Below are 18,728 nucleotides of genomic sequence, written 5' to 3'. Positions count from 1 at the left end.
GGGGGCAACTAAAGGCATTTTTATAAAGTGATTTAATCACACATATCCCAGAGTAAGGAAGCTATTACATGAGTCTGTAAGAGGTAATAAGGGCCAAATGTAAGCTGACTCTAATGGGAGAGGAAAATGCAGTACTGCCAAGATAAAAGTAATGTAAATTGGCAATAAATTGAATGAGGGCAGTTGAGGGAGAGGAAAATATCAAAGATACTCTGAGATTTTGAGCCTGAGTGAGTGGGAAGATGGTATTGACATATGAATTGAGGGAAAGGTAGGTTTTTTGTAGGAATAAGGAGTTCAGTTTGGGATATCTTGATTTTGAGATGCTGGCAGGATATCTAGGTTTACATGTCCAGCAACTGGGAGACATGAGAATGGAATTCTAGGGAAAAGTTAGTAGGATGGAGAGAGATTTGGGATCCATCTGTGGGGAATCTATAACTGAAGCCAAGGGAGCGTATGAGATCAGCAAATGAAAGGTCCAGGACCAAAAACTTAAAGCACAAGAAGATAAATACAGCAAAGACACAGAAAGGGAATCATCAGAAAGGTAGGAGAAGCACAACAGTGCTGTGTCATAGAAACCAAGAGATGTCAGAAAAGGTGAGGAAATGGTCAAAAGGGTTTACACAAAGTTAAAGTAGGATGAGGAAAACTCCAGTGGATTTAGGAGTAAGATGTCACCTAGTAGTGAAGTATTAGTCAAATAATGGAGACTGATACCAGGCAGCAAGGGGTTAGATGTGGATGATGAGGATGAACAAAGACCAGTCTTTCTTCAAGTTTGGCAGGGAAAGAGTAAGAGGGGACAAAAGTTGGAGGGGATAGCAAAGTCAAGTGAAGATATCAGTAAAATAATAGAAGGCATCAAAGGTAGCTGGGTACTTATTTCTCTATCTTCTCTATCAAACAACATATATGTTGTTTGAATTTATTTTAACCATTTATAAAAGAAAAGGACAAAAAGTTCATTTTTCTCAATCTCAGACAAAACTGTTCACTAAAGGCAATAAGCATCCACCTTTCAGATTCAGGTCACTTGGCCATGATGAAAACACCTAGAATCTAACTTTTAGAATCTAACATTCTAACTTCAGTTTCTTTTCAAACTCATCAAAGTGGAAAGTATAATCCTAAAGAAATCAAGGACAGAGGTAATCCTCTCCCACTTACTTATAACTGGCCTTGACAAGAAGCTGTTGGATGCACTTTGCCACCCCCTTCACTGTCTCCTTATCAACAAGGTTTTCTCCTGCCTTTCTATCTCTCTTTTTTAAAATTTTCTGTTTCTGGGCTTTTTAAAAAAAATTATTTTGTTTTCAGTGTTCTACAATCATTTCCATATATCTTAGATTTTTTCCCTCCATCCTCCCTTTTTCCTCTACCTCCCCACTCTCTCCCTGACATGACATACAGTTTTATATAGATTCTACACATACATTCCTATTAAATACATTTCCACTGTAATCATGTTGCATAGAAGAATTAAAATGAGTGGGAAAAATCATAAAACAAACCAAAACATAATACAAAAGAAAATGATCTGCTTTATTCTGCCATCGAATTCCATGGTTCTTTCCCTGGATGTGTAAGATATTTTAAGACCATTGGGAATTATTTAAGTCCTTGCATTGCAATGAAGTACTAAGTATACCAGAAAAATTCCTCAAACTGTGGTTGTTGCTGTGTACAAAGTTCTCCTGGTTCTGCTCCTTTCACTCAGCATCAGTTCATGTAAGTCTTTCCATGCCTCTCTGAAGTCTTCCTGTTCATCATTTCTTATAGCACAATAGAATTCCATTATGTTCATATACCACAATTCATTCAGTCATTCCCCAACTGATGGGCATCCCCTTGATTTCCAGTTTTTGGCCACCACAAAGACAGCTGCTATAAATACGTTTGTACATGTGGGACCCTTTCCCATTTTTATAATCTCTTGGGGATACAGTCCTAGAAGTGGTATTGCTGGGTCTAAGGGTATGCACATTTTTGTAGCCCTTGGGGCATAGTTCCAAATTGCTCTCCAGAATGGTTGGTTCAGCTCACAGCTCCACCAGCAATGAATTAGTGTTCCAACTCTCCCACATCTTCTCCAGCATTTACCATCTTCCTGTTTTGTCATGTTAGCCAATTTGATAGGTATGAGGTGGTATCTCAGAGTTGTTTTGATTTGCATCTCTCTAATCAATAGTGATTTAGAGCATTTTTTCATGACTAGATAGCTTTAACTTCTTCCTCTGAAAACTGCCTGTTCATATCCTTTGATCACTTATCAGTTGGGGAATTCCTTTCTATCTCTTTCTGGCAGCTTCAGGAGTTGCTGCAAGGTGGAATGAAGCTCTGGCAACATGGCTTCCCACTCCTCCCCAAGATCTAGCACCACACCTAAGGAAGGAGACTTGTTCAATTTGACCTCCAAGCTGGACTTGTGCTGGTGCAATACAAGGGTTATCTGGATCAAAGCTCACAGGGAGCTGCAGTTCGATGCTTGGCTCTCATCTCCTCCAACTTCTGAGCCTCCCTCTCAAGTGGTCTGGACAGATCAGCATCACTTAGCTGTGGAGACAGAATGGACATCAGGAGTTCCTAAGGGCATCTCATTCCAACTCTCATCTTTATAATCTTTTTCTCCTGGGCAGGGAGGCTGCTTACCTTACATGAATATGGGTTGTTGGCTAAGAAGGTTGTTGGCTAAGCAGCTGGATAGCATTTTTACTCACTAACACGGATTTGTCAGCTAGACGCCCCACTGCAAGGGTCATCTCTGCCTGGAAATGTGTCAAGGGAAGAGCCTATAGGGAGAACAAGGGAAGTGTCACAAAACAGAGCACCCATCTAAGCCACAGAATACTTGATATTTCTGACCTGACTGGGTCACCCTTTTATTTCTGGGAGCATCAAGAAATTAATACAGGACAGTTAAGGGAAGTGTTGTTCTTGCTTGGTCAAGGTCACTAACGTCTTTAAGTGTTGCTTTGAAATAAGGATTAAGAGTCTCAAAACTTTGTACAGGATGACCTTTTTTTACTACTGACACTAAAGACCTAACTTAATACACATGGGGAAAACGTCTTAGCCTTCCTTTGGAGTGGAGGAATAAGCTTTACATTCTAGACATTTCCTTCAGCCTTGATAAGCAGATGCAGTCCAGAGTGCCAGGGGCACTTCAAAATATGGAGGTCTCACCTTCTGCTGGACTATTCTAGTAAAAAGTTGCAACACACGGCTTCTCACAAAAGAGTTAACATCATCACCACGGGCCTGCGAGGTGTCCAAAAATTGATCCTGAGTGCCCCAAGCTGCCTCTTCTAGCTGATCCCCATTCAGCACCTGTAGCACCATTTCTGTCATAGCTGCAAGAACTGCATTGCGCATCATGTAGTTCTAGTAGAAAGAAAGAAATGCACATTAAAAGTCTCTAAACAAAAACTGAGGCAGATTGGAACTATGCCCAAAGGGCTATAATAATGTGCATACCCTTTGACTCAGCAATATCGCTTCTAGGGTTGTACCCCAGAGATCACAAAAACGGGAAAAGGACCCATACGTACAAAAATATTTATAGCAGCTCTCTTTGTGGTGGCCAAGAAGAGGAAATCAAGGGGATGCCCATCAATTGGGAAATGGCTGAACAAGTTGTGGTATATGAATGTAATGGAATACTACTGTGCTGTAGGAAATGACCAACAGGAGGACTTCAGAAAAACCTGAGAAGACTTATATGAACTGATGCTGAGTGAAATGAGCAGAACTAGGAGAACATTATACACAGTAACAGCCACAGTGTGCGAGAACTGTTTTTGAGAGACTTAGCTCTTCACAGTAATGCAAGGACCTAAAACATTTCCAAAGAACTCCTGATGTAAAATGCCATCCACATCCAGAGAAAGAACTATGGAGTTGGAACACAGAATGAAGCAGATTGTTTTCTCTTTTATGTTTTGTTTAGTTTTACTCATGCTTTTTCCCATTTGTTTTAATTCTTCTATGCCTCACCTTTTCCTGGACTATTCAAGTAAAGTTGCAACACACGGCTTTTCATGAAAGAGTTAACATCATGGCTGTGGTGGATGCTTGGACACTGTAGGGTGTCCAGGAGTTGATCCCGAGTGCCCCAGCTGCCTCTTCCAGCTGATCTTCATTCAGCACTTACAGCACTATTTCTGTTAGAGCTGCAAGAACTGCATCGCACATCATGTAGTTCTAGTAGAAAGACAGAAATGCACATTAAAGGCCTCTAAAAAAAAAAGAGAGAGAGGAGCAATAACAGACTTAAAGCAGTTTTTACTGATAAATTATTTTAACTTATATGAAATATGCAACCATTCAAATATAGGGTTTCTCAAAAGTCTCAGTACAGTTTTAAGATAGGAAGTAAGGTTAGGACAGTTTTAAGCTATTGTAACTTAACTCTGCATGAAGCCTTTTGGAAGATTAAAAGTCTCATTTAGGTACAAGAACCTAAAAAAAGGCAATACAAGCTAAATCCAACCCCAAAACCCTGAAAAAAATAATGCAAAACAAAAGTGGCTACACATTATTAAATATATGTATTTTTATAGATATATATAGATATAAAAACCACAAAACTTTCTGATACTTTTTAGTATAATGAGATTCAAATCACCAGAGACATGAAGTAGAGATGTTACACAATCCAGTATTAGAAATTGAAACTGAGGAGGTGCATAGGGGAGTAAGAGCAGGGACTCACCTGACCTTCCCCAAACTCCCCTCCAAAAACAATTTAAAAGGAAAGCTTTTGTTGAAAAGTGGTACCAAAAGCCCTGTGAAGCCCAGTTTGGATACCCCATCTCTAGCCTCCCTGCATCTGCATTAAGCCTGGAATGCACCTTGTAAGGGTTGAATATTTGTCATCAAGGTTCCAGTCACTTCCTGTCACCTACCCCCTAGAACAGCTGCCTCTTGTCTCATTCCACTTAGGCTATATAGGCCATGGTCTTCCCAACAAAACGTAAGCTCCTGGAAGACAGAGACTAGTTTGGTTTTGATGGCTGGTGCCTACTACAGAGGCTTCCACATGTCAGGACTTAATGTTTGTTGAACTGAATACACATGTGAATAAGAATTATACTAGTAGCAGCTACTACTTGGCCCACCTCTCATGGGGGTCTAAAATTCTTTATAAAGAACAATTATCCCTATGTGATCTGCCTCAAGTATGTGAAGCACATTTGTGACTGGGTTTGGGGGTGACCAGGATTCTGGTTTTAGAGCGATGGTTCTTGACCTGAGATCTGTGAACTTCTAACAAGAATTCTGATGACAGTATTTTCATGTAACTGGTTTTCTTTGTAATGCTATGGAATTTAGTTTATGCATTTAAAAACTTGATTCTGAGAAAGGGTCCATAAGATTCACCAGACTGCCAAAAGTCCATGACCGAAAAGGAGCAGGACCTCTGGTCAGGGCTTTCCTTGGGCATTGCACAGGAAGCCACAGAATGTAATAAGTCTTGTATTTGCTGCCTTCTCCATGGGAGGGGCCAGGAGGAAGGAGAGAATGTGGAACTGAACAGACTGGAGGTGGGGGAATCTGAAAAAACTCATTGTTTGGAGCAAATGAGGCAGGCCAGATGGCAACAGGAAGCCTTAGGCTGAGGAAGGGAGGAGATCCAGAGCTAGAGCTGAGTCATTCTTACTGGATAAGAGCCGCTATCTCCCCCTACCAGATCTGGAACCCTACTATAGCAATGGGAAAAGCAGTGAGGCTGATCTGGTGCTTTTCCCTAGTTCATCTGCTTCTTCTAGAAACAAGGCAATGCAGGGGAACCGTCTCTCCTACACCACAAACCCAAATAATGCCACTCCTTGCCAATGAAGCTGTCTCCAAAGGAACAAGACAGTCTTTGCACAGCAGCTAAGTTAGATTCCCAATTAAGCCTTAGAGACCCTCAAGGGCCCACCTACCTCTCCATCCAAGTGGTCCAACAGGACACTCATACTGGACATCATCACAGTTGGGACGTGTTCTGCTAACTCTGTTAGGAAACTGGCATAGCCCTTAGCTCCAGAAGTGTCTCGACTTAATTCCTGAGGGCACTTTTGTCCGATTTCTCTATGTGGGCAAAAAAGCAGTTAAGACTTAACAAAATCTAGCTAATGGAAAAGGGTCTGAGAGATCTGCTAACTGAAGGACATTCAGGTCACAAACTTCCCAATTCCTGGCTTCAAACGTCTTTTTTATAAGGTTATGAAAATTAAGGATCACAGTAGTGAAGGGGCTCACCTTACAATTTCCCCCACGATGCTTTTCATTCCATACTCAGTTGACCAAAGGCTCACAGCTGCCACCAACACAGACACCAGGTGTTCAAAGTGCTGCAACATCTGGATGATCTTTAAGGTAGCACCTGTCAAAAAACTTGAGATCAGAAATTCTGCAGTGGATAGCTAATAATGATAATAATAACAGCCAACATGCATATGGTTTGCAAAGTACTTTACAACTATCTCATTTTCCCCTCACAACCCTGAGAGGGAGGGTTGCTTCAGTTTCCTCATTTTAGAGATGAAGAAACTGAGGCAGACAGAAGCCAAATGATTTGCCCAGGGTCACAAGTTAAAAGAGTTCAAAGCCAGATTTGAACTTGGGTTCCCTCACTCCAGGTCCAGTGCTCTATCCACTAAGCCTCCTAGCTGCCTGACTCCTGCAGCAGTTAGATGGAGGAAGAGGAAGGAGTTACTCACTGAGCATGTGGTTGTAGCGTGTCAAAGCTATCCCAAGGAGGTGGGTGATGGCTTCCCTAGTTGGACGGTTCTTCTGGTGGCTAATGCTGGGGTTCTCAAGAAGGCGATAGCAGCAGCCTGTCAGCAGACTAAGAGAATGGAAGATATCACACCTGATGAACCATAAGGCAGTGAAGTGGAAAGAGACAATAGCTCCTTGGCAGAACAATTCCTAGACCCTGTCTCATTCACTCCACTGCCACCTCTACCAGCAGCAGTCTGACTTTCCTGGCCTCCCTCCCTTCACAGCTTTCTCTCTCCAACTTTCCCACCCTCTATCATGCGCTTCTCTTATGAGCTGTTAAAATGAGTAGTAGCTTTGATAAATGTCTGACACCAACAATGGGAGGAGACTCTTTCAATGGACAATTCTACCCAGTTATGTAGAATTCATGATGATTCTGGTTAGTAATAAGTTCTCTGTTCAGTGAAGTCTACCTGCCCTTCCCTGTCAGAAATGTTTGAAACATTATCTGATCCTCCTTCCCAAAACTAAATATGACCATGATTATACTTTCTTGTTTTTGTGATGGGAAAACTGAGGCCGAGTGACAGAATCTTTATTGTTCTCTTGCTCCCATACTTGATAGCACTGTTGACAGATTTTAAATCTCCCCCTGCTCCATCAGTTCCTGCCCTCCATCCTAATGACTCACCTGACAAATTCTTCCTCAACCACTGAGTGGTTCCACAGGCGGTAAATGTCTAGCTGCAGAAGCTGTGTTAGCATCTGGAGAATTGGCTGCCTTGCTTCTTCCCAATCAAAGCCTTGAGCCTTGGTCCGACTCTTTTTACCCTGAATGGAACAAAGCATTAACTATTTCAGAGAAAACTGAGGAGCTCTGAATTGACAGCTTAAGCCTCCAAACTAAAGACCACCAAGAAAGCTAGAGTAGAAAGTCACACTAGGAGACATTTTAGAAATTCCAACATAGAGAACAGTTGCTACTTTAGTCCAAAAAGTCTGTACTAGGATGCACCTTCAAGTTGAAATGAAGTAAGAAAAGGTGCTCTGGCCTACAAGTTATCCTCTTCTCCCCCCATCTCCCTCCCTTTCTGCCCTCCCACCCTCCCCCAACCCCTCCTCCCCAACCAAGAGGGCCAGGAACTCCAAATTACCTTTCCTCCATGGTCCATTAAGTTTGTCTTGCTAGTGGTGGCCTCAAAAGATTCCATGAGGCGGATCAGGGCATAACAATTCATTTTGAGGGCATTGAGGTGGGCACTTCGATCTGATACACTCAAAGCTGTATCATCTAGGACAGCTGGGAGATCCTGGGAGTGACGAGACACCACTGCAAAGGGCAGGATCTGGGAGTTAACCATGCCCACCTTCAGAATGTCCCAGACTCACCCCAACCTCACATGACCACCCCCTTCAGCCATCAGATTACCAAAGATCTGTGCTCATCTCTTGGTGGCTATAATATAAGCTAAGCCTTCTGGGACCCTGGACCTCCATACCCTAGGCTTGCCCTGTTACCTCTGCCCAACTCTAGCTACCAGCATCTTTCTGTGGTAACCAGGATCACTCCCCTTAGGGGGAAGATGGGAGCAAAAAAGAGGTGGAACTTCCTGTTGGTCTGCCCTTACAGCAAACAAACACATCTCTGTATTGCCCACCAAGATTACAGACCTGGATGAAAGGTCAGGGTCCTAGGGCTCAACCAGACCAGCCAAGTAACAACAGCCTTGATATCATCAAATGGCTGCTATAGAACAGCAAAGAGTGATGCCCTCACCTTCCAAAGTTCTTCCCCTCCCACCCCAGAAACACCTTTCATCAGGAATTCCAAGGCATCTTCCTTGAGGTCAGGATCTATACTTCGAAAATGACTACAAGGGAAAGAAGGGAGTAAGACAGGAACCTGAAGAGCACATTCCAACAGAGATCAAGTACAGACTAACAAAAACTGGTTAAAATGTAAGTGATCTAATGCTTCAAATGGTAAATGCCACTCCACAATAGGATCCGGGCTAACAATAGGCTTACTGAATGGATAAATGACAATCAGTAGAGTTCCAAGTAAAATACCCAGAACTGTAGAGTAGTGGGTCTATAATCTGGAAGTTCAGGACTAACTTACTATGTGACAGGAAGGTATATCAAGTATATTTTGAGAACAAACAGGCAGATGCCACTTTTTTAAAGATATTGTTAACTGAGGCACTTACTGTAATATGCTATAGAGTGTGTCAAAATGCTCCAACACAGCTAGAGGCCCTTGGGTTCGGAAGGCAGCCTGGAACACTGCCAAGAAGAAGACAGAAATCCATCAAATGTCCTAGATAGTGAGTCCCATCTACACACCAGAGAGGGCAAAGAATCAAGTTCCATATTTTTTATTTTGGTAGATACACAAGAGTTGCAGGCTTGGTTGGCATAAACTAGATGTGGTTCCATCTGAAGCTATGATCCTCTATGCTAAAGTCTCCCCTGATGTCCAAGACAACAGATAGATTCTATCTATGGAGGAGTTATCTTTAGCTCATCATTCCAAAGAACAAATCTCTTCCTAAGAGTAAAAAGCTGAGGATGACACTGAGGTTGCTGGCCCTGGGGACTGGGACTATGGTTATGCCCTCAAGTGCCACATCTCCTCCTGACAGTGAAAGGTCAACAATGCCTTCAAAACAGCAAGAGTGCTCTACTTGGATAATCACCAAACAGATTTAGAATTGGTATCTCCCTTACTCTCTGCACTGAACACCTCCTCCTGCACTTGAATGATCCCATGCATGGTAGAAAAGAGAGGGAAGGAGGATAAAAAAAGAAAAAGAAAGAGCTAGGTACTATTCTCCCCAATTCAAGAAGCTCTAAGTCAGTTGTCAGGGAGGTCAGGCCAGATGACTCCTCTGAGTCTTTGTACTGCTACCTTACTGACTGCCAGAACTAACCAGGTAAAATATTCATATTATGTTGTCCAATTTCAACCTAGCCTTGGCTGTTCCTTGTTAATCATTTCCGGGCATAGAACTCCCAAATCAACATGTCTAACCGTGACCTCTCACATGCATTTCAGTCTGGATCTTCCAAATCTCAAATAACTCAACAATTCACCTTAAACTAATCATATCCAAAACTGAGCTCATTATCTAGATATCCCAGAAAACTGTTTCCTGTTACTCTATTTCTGTCATTAGCATTACCAGCCTACTAATATGCTAGGCCAGGAATCTTGGGAATCATCATCTAAGCAATCACTCCCTTTTCTTCCTCCCTGTATCTGTCACCACTCTCTATGGTTTTTTCCGTATAAATATCATTCTGTTGTATGTCCAGGTTCTTTTATTGCAATCGTTTCCTAATTGGATGCCCAGTCTCTTTCCATACTACCATCCAGCCTACATGGGGCTGCCTGCCACACTGATCCTTTCCCTCCTCAACACCTGCTGCTTCAAACACCCACTCCCTCACCTAGGTTTTCAAAGCCCTACATTATCTGGCTTCATGTGACAACTTCATATCCTATTGTTTTTTCATATTCTCCCTCTGTTCTAGTCAGGGCCATTTTCTGAGTCTCTTACTCAAAGAATGATCATTTAAACCTCAATCCTTCTGTTCTTGGTGTACCGCAACCTGAAATATCCTTTCCCCCATCCAAATTCTACCCAGTTCCTCCAGGATCAGCTCCAATTCAAACACTCTCCAGGATCAGCTCCAATTCAAACACTCCAATGAATATTGAGTTGAACTGCTATTGTACTCATAGTTAATACCAAGTAATGCTATCAATCATTGATTAAGCCCCTACTATGTGACAGGAACTGTGCTAACTGCTCAGAATATAGAAATCCAACAGTCTCTCTCCTCAAGAAACTCACATTCAGGAGACGAAGACATGGTTCCTAACTGCTCCTCACCCAGTTTGCATTTCAACCAGATTAGACTAGCAGCTCTTAGGTGATCTAATCCTGTCTCAGTGCATTTACTCAGATCATCCCTCATGCCTTGAATGGAATCCTTTCCCATTTCTGCTTGTGGAAATTATTGGACCAAAATTGATTCAATTGGTGGTCAATTTAAAAAAGGGAGAAAAATAAAGAAATGAACAGAATGAAGTCTGTAAGGGATGAGAACAAAGGAGTTAGAAATAACAGTATGTTAAATGTCTAAACAAAGTAATAGAAAAAACTGTACATAGCAGAAAACACCCAAAACTGTAGTTTTCACATAAGTTTCACATAAAATTCCCTCTTATGTTTAAAGAAGCAATACCTTCCTCTTCATTTTCCTAGAGTACTTTGTCTTGATTTCACCTTTCACGCATCCCATTCCACCTCATGTAACTTTTTTTCAGTGAAAATGTACTCCCCTGTGAGACTCTACATTCCTTCAGGCATTATGTTAGTACAAAAAAAAAGAGACAAAATACTGAGTATCTGATGAAAAACTCAGAAGTAGCATCAGAAGTGAAGTCCAAGACAGACCTCAACAGATGCCTACAAGGGTGGCATCTAGAAAACTTTTAAACTTTAAAAGTATCTAGAATTGGAGAGAAATAAACTTGAGAAGGAGACAATTGCTCTAAAAGGAAATTCTCAGTGTCCTAGAGGGCGAAGTAAGTCTCCCTAAGAGTAGCAAAGCAGAGGGATGGGGAAAAGAGGTAAAACCTAAAGTTGCCATCTTCTTACCCCTCAGCTGTGAAGGCAGCTGTTTGACAGACAGAACTTCTTGCACCACATACTGGTTGACTCCTCCACTTTTCAGCAGCTCCTCTGGAGACAGTGGTAGATGAAACTCACACAGCTGAGGGGGCATCTTCCTAGTGGTCACTGAGCTAGAAAACAAAGACAAGTAATTCCTAGGGGCTGCCTATCCTCTGTGCCAGTGTGAAAGGATCATGCAAAGAGCAATAAACTCTGAAAACCTGGGTTGAATTCTGGCTAGTAGTGGTGGTGGTTAGCAGCAGCACTGTGACCATGAGGAAGTCACCAAAATGCAAAACACTTGCCCTGCCTCCCTCAAAGGGCTGGGGAAGATCAGAGAAATAATATATTAAAAGGGCCTTGTAAACTGTAAGTAGCCACACAATTCTCTCCATTCCCCATTATAACAGCCCTAGGCCTTCCATCTGGACAGGGTTTAAGACAGCACCTAGTACAACCTCCTCACATACTCCCCCTCCGTGTCTGCTTCCTGCCTGCCTTCAAAGCCCAGCTGAAACCCCACCTTCTCCTCGGGGTCTTTCCAGACCTCCCAGCGCTGGGAGGCTCTCCAACTCCTCCTGCGTCTATCCTGCGCGTACCCAGTTAGGTGCACGCTGTCTCCCCCCTGGACTGTTCATTTCCTCCCCTCCCAGCAGTAAGTACACTTCCTGGCTTGGACACAGGACATCTCTAGTACCAGGCAGAGCCGGGAAGGTTACCTCTACTTTCCTCGCCAGGGATGCTGAGGCCCCCACGCGTGCTGAACGCCGGGGAAGCCCACGGAATCCCGGACCAATAACCCAAGTCCCACGGCCTTTCCGCTTTCCTCTGACCCCGGTGGGGAGCGCAGGACACGCGTCCAGTGTCAACACAGTGACGCCACCTCCAGCAGGGAAGGGGTGTACTGCAGAGGGACAGTTCGGGCCCGCCCGTCCCAACTTGCTCACTTGCAGGCCACCTACGTGGGCTGCTTCACGGGACCGCGCGCTTCTCGTCACCAAAGGGAAGAAGCGAAGCGAGCGGCCCTCAAGCAGCCCCCACCTCTGGCTCTCACGCGCCCACCCACCGCCCGGGATTCTGAGACTCCCCCACCTAACGCTCCCGTGGTCTCCATTACAGAACGGTCCTCCCCACTTCCCTCAATTTACTCACCCTCCTCGCACAAATTAAGAGCCAGAACGAAAAGCCGCGCGCCGGGGGGAAATCGCTGAAGACAGCCAGCCAATCGGCGCTGCGCTCCTAGGACGCCGACCAATCGCCGCGCACGGCGGGGGGAAAGGACCCGCCTCCTCACTCCGAGGCGCGCGATCGCAGCCTCAAAACAAACCTTTTTAAATCTCAACGGCTGTGACGCAAGCCAAGAGCGGGGTTCCGACCAATGGGAAACGAGTAGCGGGCACGTCACGTGGGTCCTCGGAGACGGGAGGCCGGGAGCTGGTTTAGAGCTGAGGTTCTCCGAACGTGTTTACTCCGTGCCCAGGGTCAGGGTCAGGATCAGGGAGAGGCTGTTCTGGCCACGTCCGGTCCGGAGCTCCAGGGCCAGGGCGCTGTTTTCTGAAGATGCTCCTGCTGCTAAGCCCCCCCCTGAACTCCCACTGGCTCAGTTCCAGGGAAGAAACCGTGCATCCGGCTGCGTGTGCGGCTTCTGAAGGCAGCTGAGCCCCCTCCTCCTGACTCACGCTCCGGCCCCCCAAAGCCACCTTCCCCCGTAACTCGCCCCTTCCAGCCGCGAGACACCGGGGTGGGGTGGGGGGAGCCAGAGGCTGGCCCAAGGCCTTCGTGTTTCCCCCTTTTCGGGCCTAAGGCCTAGGGAAGCCTTCAGCAGCCCTGCTGCGAAGGGCAAGGTCGGTTCCCGAACGAGGAGCAAGGCCAGCAGCCCTGGGCTTCCAGGTTCCAAGCCGAGGTGGACAGCTTGGTCCAGGGAGTGAAGTGCGTTTCCGGGGGCGGGTTCTCCGTGGAAGGGGCGGGGCCCGAATCTCGTGGAGGAGGACGGTGGGGGCGGGGTTGTCCGAGGCTGGGCGCAGAGGAGCCTGGGAAGGAGAGACCGGGCTTCTGCTTGCGGTCTAGTGTGTACGCGGGTGAGCGGAGGCGCCCGGCACCGAGTCCTCGCTCTCCCAGAATCCTTCTGGGCAGCCCCTTGTTGCCGGGCCTGCTAATGGCGTGGTCCCTGGGCCGGTGGGCGGGCGGGGCCCTCTGGCGCTGCGCCCCCCGATCCGGCAGGAGCCTCTCGTCGGGTACGTATCGGGGCAGGGGGGAGCCCGGAGCGAGGACGGCTCGTCCGTGGGGCGCCGGCTCATTGCTCTTCGCTGCCCCCCTCCAGGCGTCCCCGCAGCGGCCCCGGTGAGGACCACCCTCCCGCCCCCTAAAGCGGTGGATCGATGGAACGAGAAGAGGAGCCTGTTTGGGGTGTACGACAACATCGGGATCCTGGGTACGAGTCCGCGCCGGGCGGGGGTGCGGGGGGATTGATTCCACTGGCTCCCTGCCCTCGTTCCTCTGGGCTCCAGGGGGAGAGGGGCGAGACGGGCTAAAGGAAGGGGTCGTTGGTCTTCCGTGGGTGATTGGTGCCACGTGCCAGTGGAGCTCCGGAAGGTTGTGAGCAGGGAGAGGAGGCGGGCTGGCGACCAGCTGAAGGAGCTTTGAATGCGGAGGGTGTGGTTGGCTGCCGCCCGCACGCAGGTCCTCGGGGCCCGGAACTAATAGTGGGTTCTCCCTCTGCCTCCCAGGAAACTTTGAACGTCACCCCAAGGATCTGATTAAAGGGCCCGCATGGCTCAGGGGCTGGAAAGGGAACGAGCTGCAGAGATGCATCCGTAAGAAGAAGATGGTGGGAGATCGCATGTTTCTGCAGGACTTGCACAACCTCAACAAGCGCATCAGATATCTCTACAAACAGTTCAACAGAAAGGGCAAGCACCGCTAGAGGAGAAGGCTTGACCCCAGCCCCCACCTACCACCTTTCAGAATCCCTCGGCTAGGGAGAACTTGCCAGTGGAGAAAGGCTTTTGCTGCTTGTTCCTAATAAAGTTGGTTGACCGGGTATTTGGTTTTTCTTTTCTGTTCCCCTCTGTTCCTTTGGATATATCCGTCTCACCTCTAAATTCTCCTTTACTCTTGTAAGTTTTGTCCTTGCCTCATCATTTCTTCCTTTGCTGACTTAAGGATTACATGAATTAGGTTCTAGAGCTGTAAGGAAACAGTCACCTGGTCCTCTGTAACCGTACACAAGCACACGGAATTCAGCGCCCCTTGCATATCTAGCCTTTTGCTCAGTCACCCTTGTAAAATGGGTATTCCCTCAGGACTGGGCCTTTTTCAGTGTTTGTATCCATGGTGCCTTGCTCTTAGTAGTAAATGTATGTTGAATTGAGTAGCCTTCAACATATTTTCAGAGAGACAGTAAGGCAGAGTCCCTTTCGCTTGTGAACTACTCATGTTAGAACGTACCGAAGAGTTGGTAAGAGGACCTTGCTGCTACCATTTATGTGCTCTTTTGTGTTTTAAAAGGCCTGTTTTGTAGCTCCTTCCCTATCCCACTAATTTAGAATTTTATTCTTAGACATCCTTCCATATTGCTGTCCTGTGATAGTGGAATGGAAATTAAGTTCCCTTTCCACTGAAGCAGTCTGGTTACACTTGGCTGTTTCTCTGGTGGAGGGAAGCACCAGAAAATTATATCAATGTTTGTGTGCATCCCTAGCTAGCCTACTTCTGATTGGTGTATTCCATGGTGTATTTGAAAACAGCATTGGCTCCCTTGGTTTACTCTTTAGTTAGCATAAAGGAGACATAGCTGGCCATGTTGCAGGATGGCAGAGGTCTTTATTTTTATATCAAAATATAGTTAAGGAAGTTCCTGTGAATGTGAGATATATTTCTTTTCTGTCACCAGTAACAATTCAGTATAGAATTGCCTCTATAAGGATAATGTATTGTTTACTTGTTTAAGGTGCTGTGTGGACTAAGGAGAAGATTAAGACCATGGTCTCATGCCTTACTTTGACAGATTGACTATTTATTCAAGAAAAAAAATTTCAATGCAAAGTCCTTCATAGTAGTTACCAAATGAGTCTTGCAGACAGAAAGCAGAAAAAGGAAAGGATGGTTTTTGGGAAGATTTTTATGGAGGAGGTAGAATATGAGCTGGGCCTTTATGGAGGTGAGCTGCTGAGAATTATATGTGAGCAAAAGAATGGTAAACTTGTTAATTTCTTTTACGTGTATAATTCATAATAATTTTCTGTTAAATGTTATAACCAGAAAGGCATGTTGGCAGAGTAAAGAGCCAGACTCTAGAGGACATATTTGTTCTGGCCATGTAACTGGCTATGGGAACCTGGACTGGTAACCTACTGGCTCAGTTCTACTGGCAACTGTATAGCTTAAATTGCAAAACAGTGACAGATTTCCATTAATAAAGGGAATTTCCTCCTAGGGAGTTCTCTCTACCACTGAAAACTAGATTCCCAGCCAAAGAAAGCAAACCACAGAATCCTCCCAGTTGGAAGAACTTCAAAGACCTTGAGTCCAACTTGTACCCGAATAAGAATACCCTTTACAAAGTAAGATTTTAAATAGATTACCTCATTTTATCATCATGATAACTCTAAAAAGGTAGACAAAGTCATTATTACTGCCCTTTAACACATGAGGAACTTAATTCTTAGATCTAATAAATGAGGAGCTTCAAAGTGTTTGACTGGTGGAGCTGAAACTAGAACCCAGGCCTTTGAATTCCTTGTGTATTATGCTTTCCATTATGCCATAAGTCTTATCCCGGTTATTAGACCATTCAGGTTAGAATAAATAACATGGCTAGCTTTCATATAGTGTCTTAAGTTTGGCAAAGTGCCTTACATGTTATCTCATTTGATCCACACCCCAACTGCATGAAATAAGTACTATTATTATATCCTCATTTTATAAGTGAGAAAGCTAAAGCTCTAATAAGTGTATTTGAGACTAGGGTTTCAAGCTAGTATGTCTGAGGTAGTGATTTGAACTCAAATCTTTCTAACCTCTTTGCTTGCTTTCCATCCTCTTGCAAGTTATTTAATTAATTTGACTCTTTAACTTTAATTTTTTCATGTGTAGTTTCTAGAATTAGTAGTTTGAGTTCTGTTTGATAGGTGCAAAAATTAATTCTATGATGATGCTTTACTTAGGGTTAAATTTTATCTATTTTTTTGAGAAATCTTTGTGTACATTACAATGCGTGTTTTTTCAAGGGTACGTTCAAGCAATATATTACTAGTGATTATTAATACTACTTTTTAAGAATACTTTTTAAGAGCCTACTATGTGCCAAGCACTGAGATCCAAGATGTCTGCAGTTTCAAGGTGTTTTATGAATTCTGAATGAAACAAAGTTGAATTAAAATTCATTTGCGTTTTTAAAATGTTAAGATGATATGAGATGAAAAAAGGTTTTTAAAATTAAAACTGCAAGGGTAATTTGAATTCAAATCCTACCTCAAGCACTTTCTATCTGGTTAACCCTGTGGAAATCACTTAACTGCTGCCAGCTTTATTTTCTTCATCTGTAAAATGGGAACATGAATGGCATCTACCTCCCAGGGTTGTTGTAAAGATAAAAAGAGATAATATTTGTAAATAAAAATAATTCATTTGGAAAAACAACAGGTCAAGAATATCTAAGGAGTTAATGGAAAAAATGTAAAGGAAGGAGGTCTAGCAGTGCAGATTTTAAACTGCATTATAAGGCAGTAACTATCAAAAATATATATTACTAGGTAAGAAATAGGTGGATCAGTAGAACAGAGTAGACTTACAATACACAGTAATAAATGATTATAGTAACCTTGTCTTTGACAAATGTTAAGATTTATACTTTTGAGATAAGAATTTACTATTTGGTAAAAATTGTTGGGAAAACAAAAAGAAACTAGATATGGACCAATATCCTATACCATTTACTAAAATGAAGTCAAATCAAATACTTGACCTAGACATAAAGGGAGATACAAATAAATTACAAGAATATGGAATGTTTTATTTTTCTGACTTATGAATAGGAGAATTTATAAATAAATGAGAGATAGCATTGTGAAATATAAAATGAATAACTGATTACATTAAATTAAAAATGTTTTTATACAGATAAAACAAATGTAGCCAAGATTAGAATGATAACAGAAAATTGGGGAATAATTTTTATAGATACTTTCTTGATAAAGGTCTCATATCTAATAGGTATAGAGAACTAGCTAATCTTCATAAAGCACAGATGTGACCATGTGAGTCTCTTACTCAAGAATTTTCAGTGACTGCTAGGATAAAATACAACTCTGAAGTTCTTTAAAATTCTTCAGTATGATACTAGCCTGCTTTTCCAGATCTTTAAAATTTTTTAATTTTTAAAAAGCTGGAATGTAAATATCAATAGGAGCATTTCCATGCAACAGGACAAAAAAGAGAAATGCATGTAAAACAATCTTTACAATATGGCTTTTTTTAAGTTGAATTATTTTATTTGTTTTCAGTGTTCGACAATCACTTTCATATATCATTTTTTTCTACTCCTTCCCCCTTATTCCTCCCTCCCTCCCTACTCCCTCTCTGAGACGGTGTACAATTTTATATGAGTTCAACACGTACATTCCTATTAAATGCATGTTGCACAGAAAAATTAAAATGAATGGGGGAGACTATAAAAGAAAACAAAACACAAAATACAAAAGAAAATGTTCTGTTTCTGTTTGGATCCAATTCCACAGTTCTTTCTCTGGATGTGGAAGGTGTTTTACCTCGAGTCCACTGGAAATTTTTAAGTCCATGCATTTCAATGAAGTACTAAGTCTATCAGAAAAATTCCTTACATACTGTGGTTGTTCCTGTGTACAAAGTTCTCCTGGTTTTGCCCTTTTCACTTAGCATCAGTTCATATAAGTCTTTCTAGGCCTCTCTGAAGTCTTCCTGTTCATCATTTCTTATAGCACAATAGTATTCCATTACATTTATATACCACAACTTGTTCAGCCATTCCCCAATTGATGGGCATCCCCTTAATTTCCAGTTTTTGGCCACCACAAAGAGAGCTGCTATAAATATTTTTGTATATGAGGGACCCTTTCCCATTTCTATGATCTCTTTGGGATAGAGTCCCAGGAGCGATATTGCTGGGTCAAAGGGTATGCACACTTTTGTAGCCCTTTAGGCATAGTTCCAAATTGCTCTCCAGAATGGTTGGATCAGTTCACAGCTCCACCAACAATAAATTAGTGTTCCAACTTTCCCACATCATCTCCAACATTTATCACCTTCCTGTTTTGTCATGGTAGCCAATCTGATAGGTGTGATGTACCT

At 43.5% G+C, this 18,728-nt stretch overlaps 2 protein-coding genes and 1 non-coding gene across 4 annotated transcripts; 1 reads left to right on the top strand and 2 right to left on the bottom strand.

The window, feature by feature from the left end:
- Positions 1-1,524: 1,524 nt before the first annotated feature.
- Positions 1,525-12,845, bottom strand: LOC140533693 (condensin complex subunit 1-like). 2 transcript variants are annotated; one of them, XM_072653775.1, is made up of 12 exons: positions 12,555-12,845; positions 11,388-11,533; positions 8,928-9,003; positions 8,530-8,588; positions 7,872-8,047; positions 7,409-7,548; positions 6,714-6,841; positions 6,253-6,376; positions 5,934-6,081; positions 3,190-3,387; positions 2,656-2,795; positions 1,525-2,559 (listed from the first exon to the last, which is right to left on the bottom strand). In XM_072653775.1, the coding sequence occupies exons 2-11, from the start codon at positions 11,512-11,514 to the stop codon at positions 2,679-2,681; spliced, it is 1,293 nt and encodes a 430-aa protein (XP_072509876.1). In that variant the 5' UTR covers positions 11,515-11,533; positions 12,555-12,845; the 3' UTR covers positions 1,525-2,559; positions 2,656-2,678. The 2 variants fall into 2 exon arrangements, with proteins under 2 accessions (XP_072509876.1, XP_072509877.1); XM_072653776.1 differs by lacking the exon at positions 12,555-12,845 and adding an exon at positions 12,122-12,260.
- LOC140497954 (small nucleolar RNA U85) lies at positions 8,133-8,462 on the bottom strand. The gene has a single exon (XR_011964951.1). It is a non-coding gene; the product is annotated as a small nucleolar RNA U85 (small nucleolar RNA).
- Positions 12,846-13,297: 452 nt separating the features above from the next.
- Positions 13,298-14,442, top strand: MRPL51 (mitochondrial ribosomal protein L51). Its single transcript, XM_072653799.1, has 3 exons — positions 13,298-13,636; positions 13,723-13,833; positions 14,129-14,442. The coding sequence occupies exons 1-3, from the start codon at positions 13,558-13,560 to the stop codon at positions 14,323-14,325; spliced, it is 387 nt and encodes a 128-aa protein (XP_072509900.1). The 5' UTR covers positions 13,298-13,557; the 3' UTR covers positions 14,326-14,442.
- The last annotated feature ends 4,286 nt before the right edge of the window (positions 14,443-18,728 follow it).

The sequence above is a fragment of the Notamacropus eugenii genome, chromosome 3 (assembly GCF_028372415.1).
Source record: "Notamacropus eugenii isolate mMacEug1 chromosome 3, mMacEug1.pri_v2, whole genome shotgun sequence".
Lineage (NCBI taxonomy): Eukaryota > Metazoa > Chordata > Mammalia > Diprotodontia > Macropodidae > Notamacropus > Notamacropus eugenii.
Note: the sequence above shows the minus strand (reverse complement) of the source record. Positions and strands in the feature narration are given on the sequence as shown.

Coding starts and splice junctions, on each gene's coding strand:
- LOC140533693 (XM_072653775.1), bottom strand. CDS start 11,514: ATGCCCCCTCAGCTGTGTGAGTTTCATCTACCACTGTCTCCAGAGGAG. Junction 8,048..8,529: donor CTTGGAATTCCTGATGAAAG/GTGTTTCTGGGG, acceptor TGCCCTTTGCAG/TGGTGTCTCGTCACTCCCAG. Junction 7,549..7,871: donor TAATGGACCATGGAGGAAAG/GTAATTTGGAGT, acceptor TGTTCCATTCAG/GGTAAAAAGAGTCGGACCAA.
- MRPL51 (XM_072653799.1), top strand. CDS start 13,558: ATGGCGTGGTCCCTGGGCCGGTGGGCGGGCGGGGCCCTCTGGCGCTGC. Junction 13,637..13,722: donor CGGCAGGAGCCTCTCGTCGG/GTACGTATCGGG, acceptor GCCCCCCTCCAG/GCGTCCCCGCAGCGGCCCCG. Junction 13,834..14,128: donor CGACAACATCGGGATCCTGG/GTACGAGTCCGC, acceptor TCTGCCTCCCAG/GAAACTTTGAACGTCACCCC.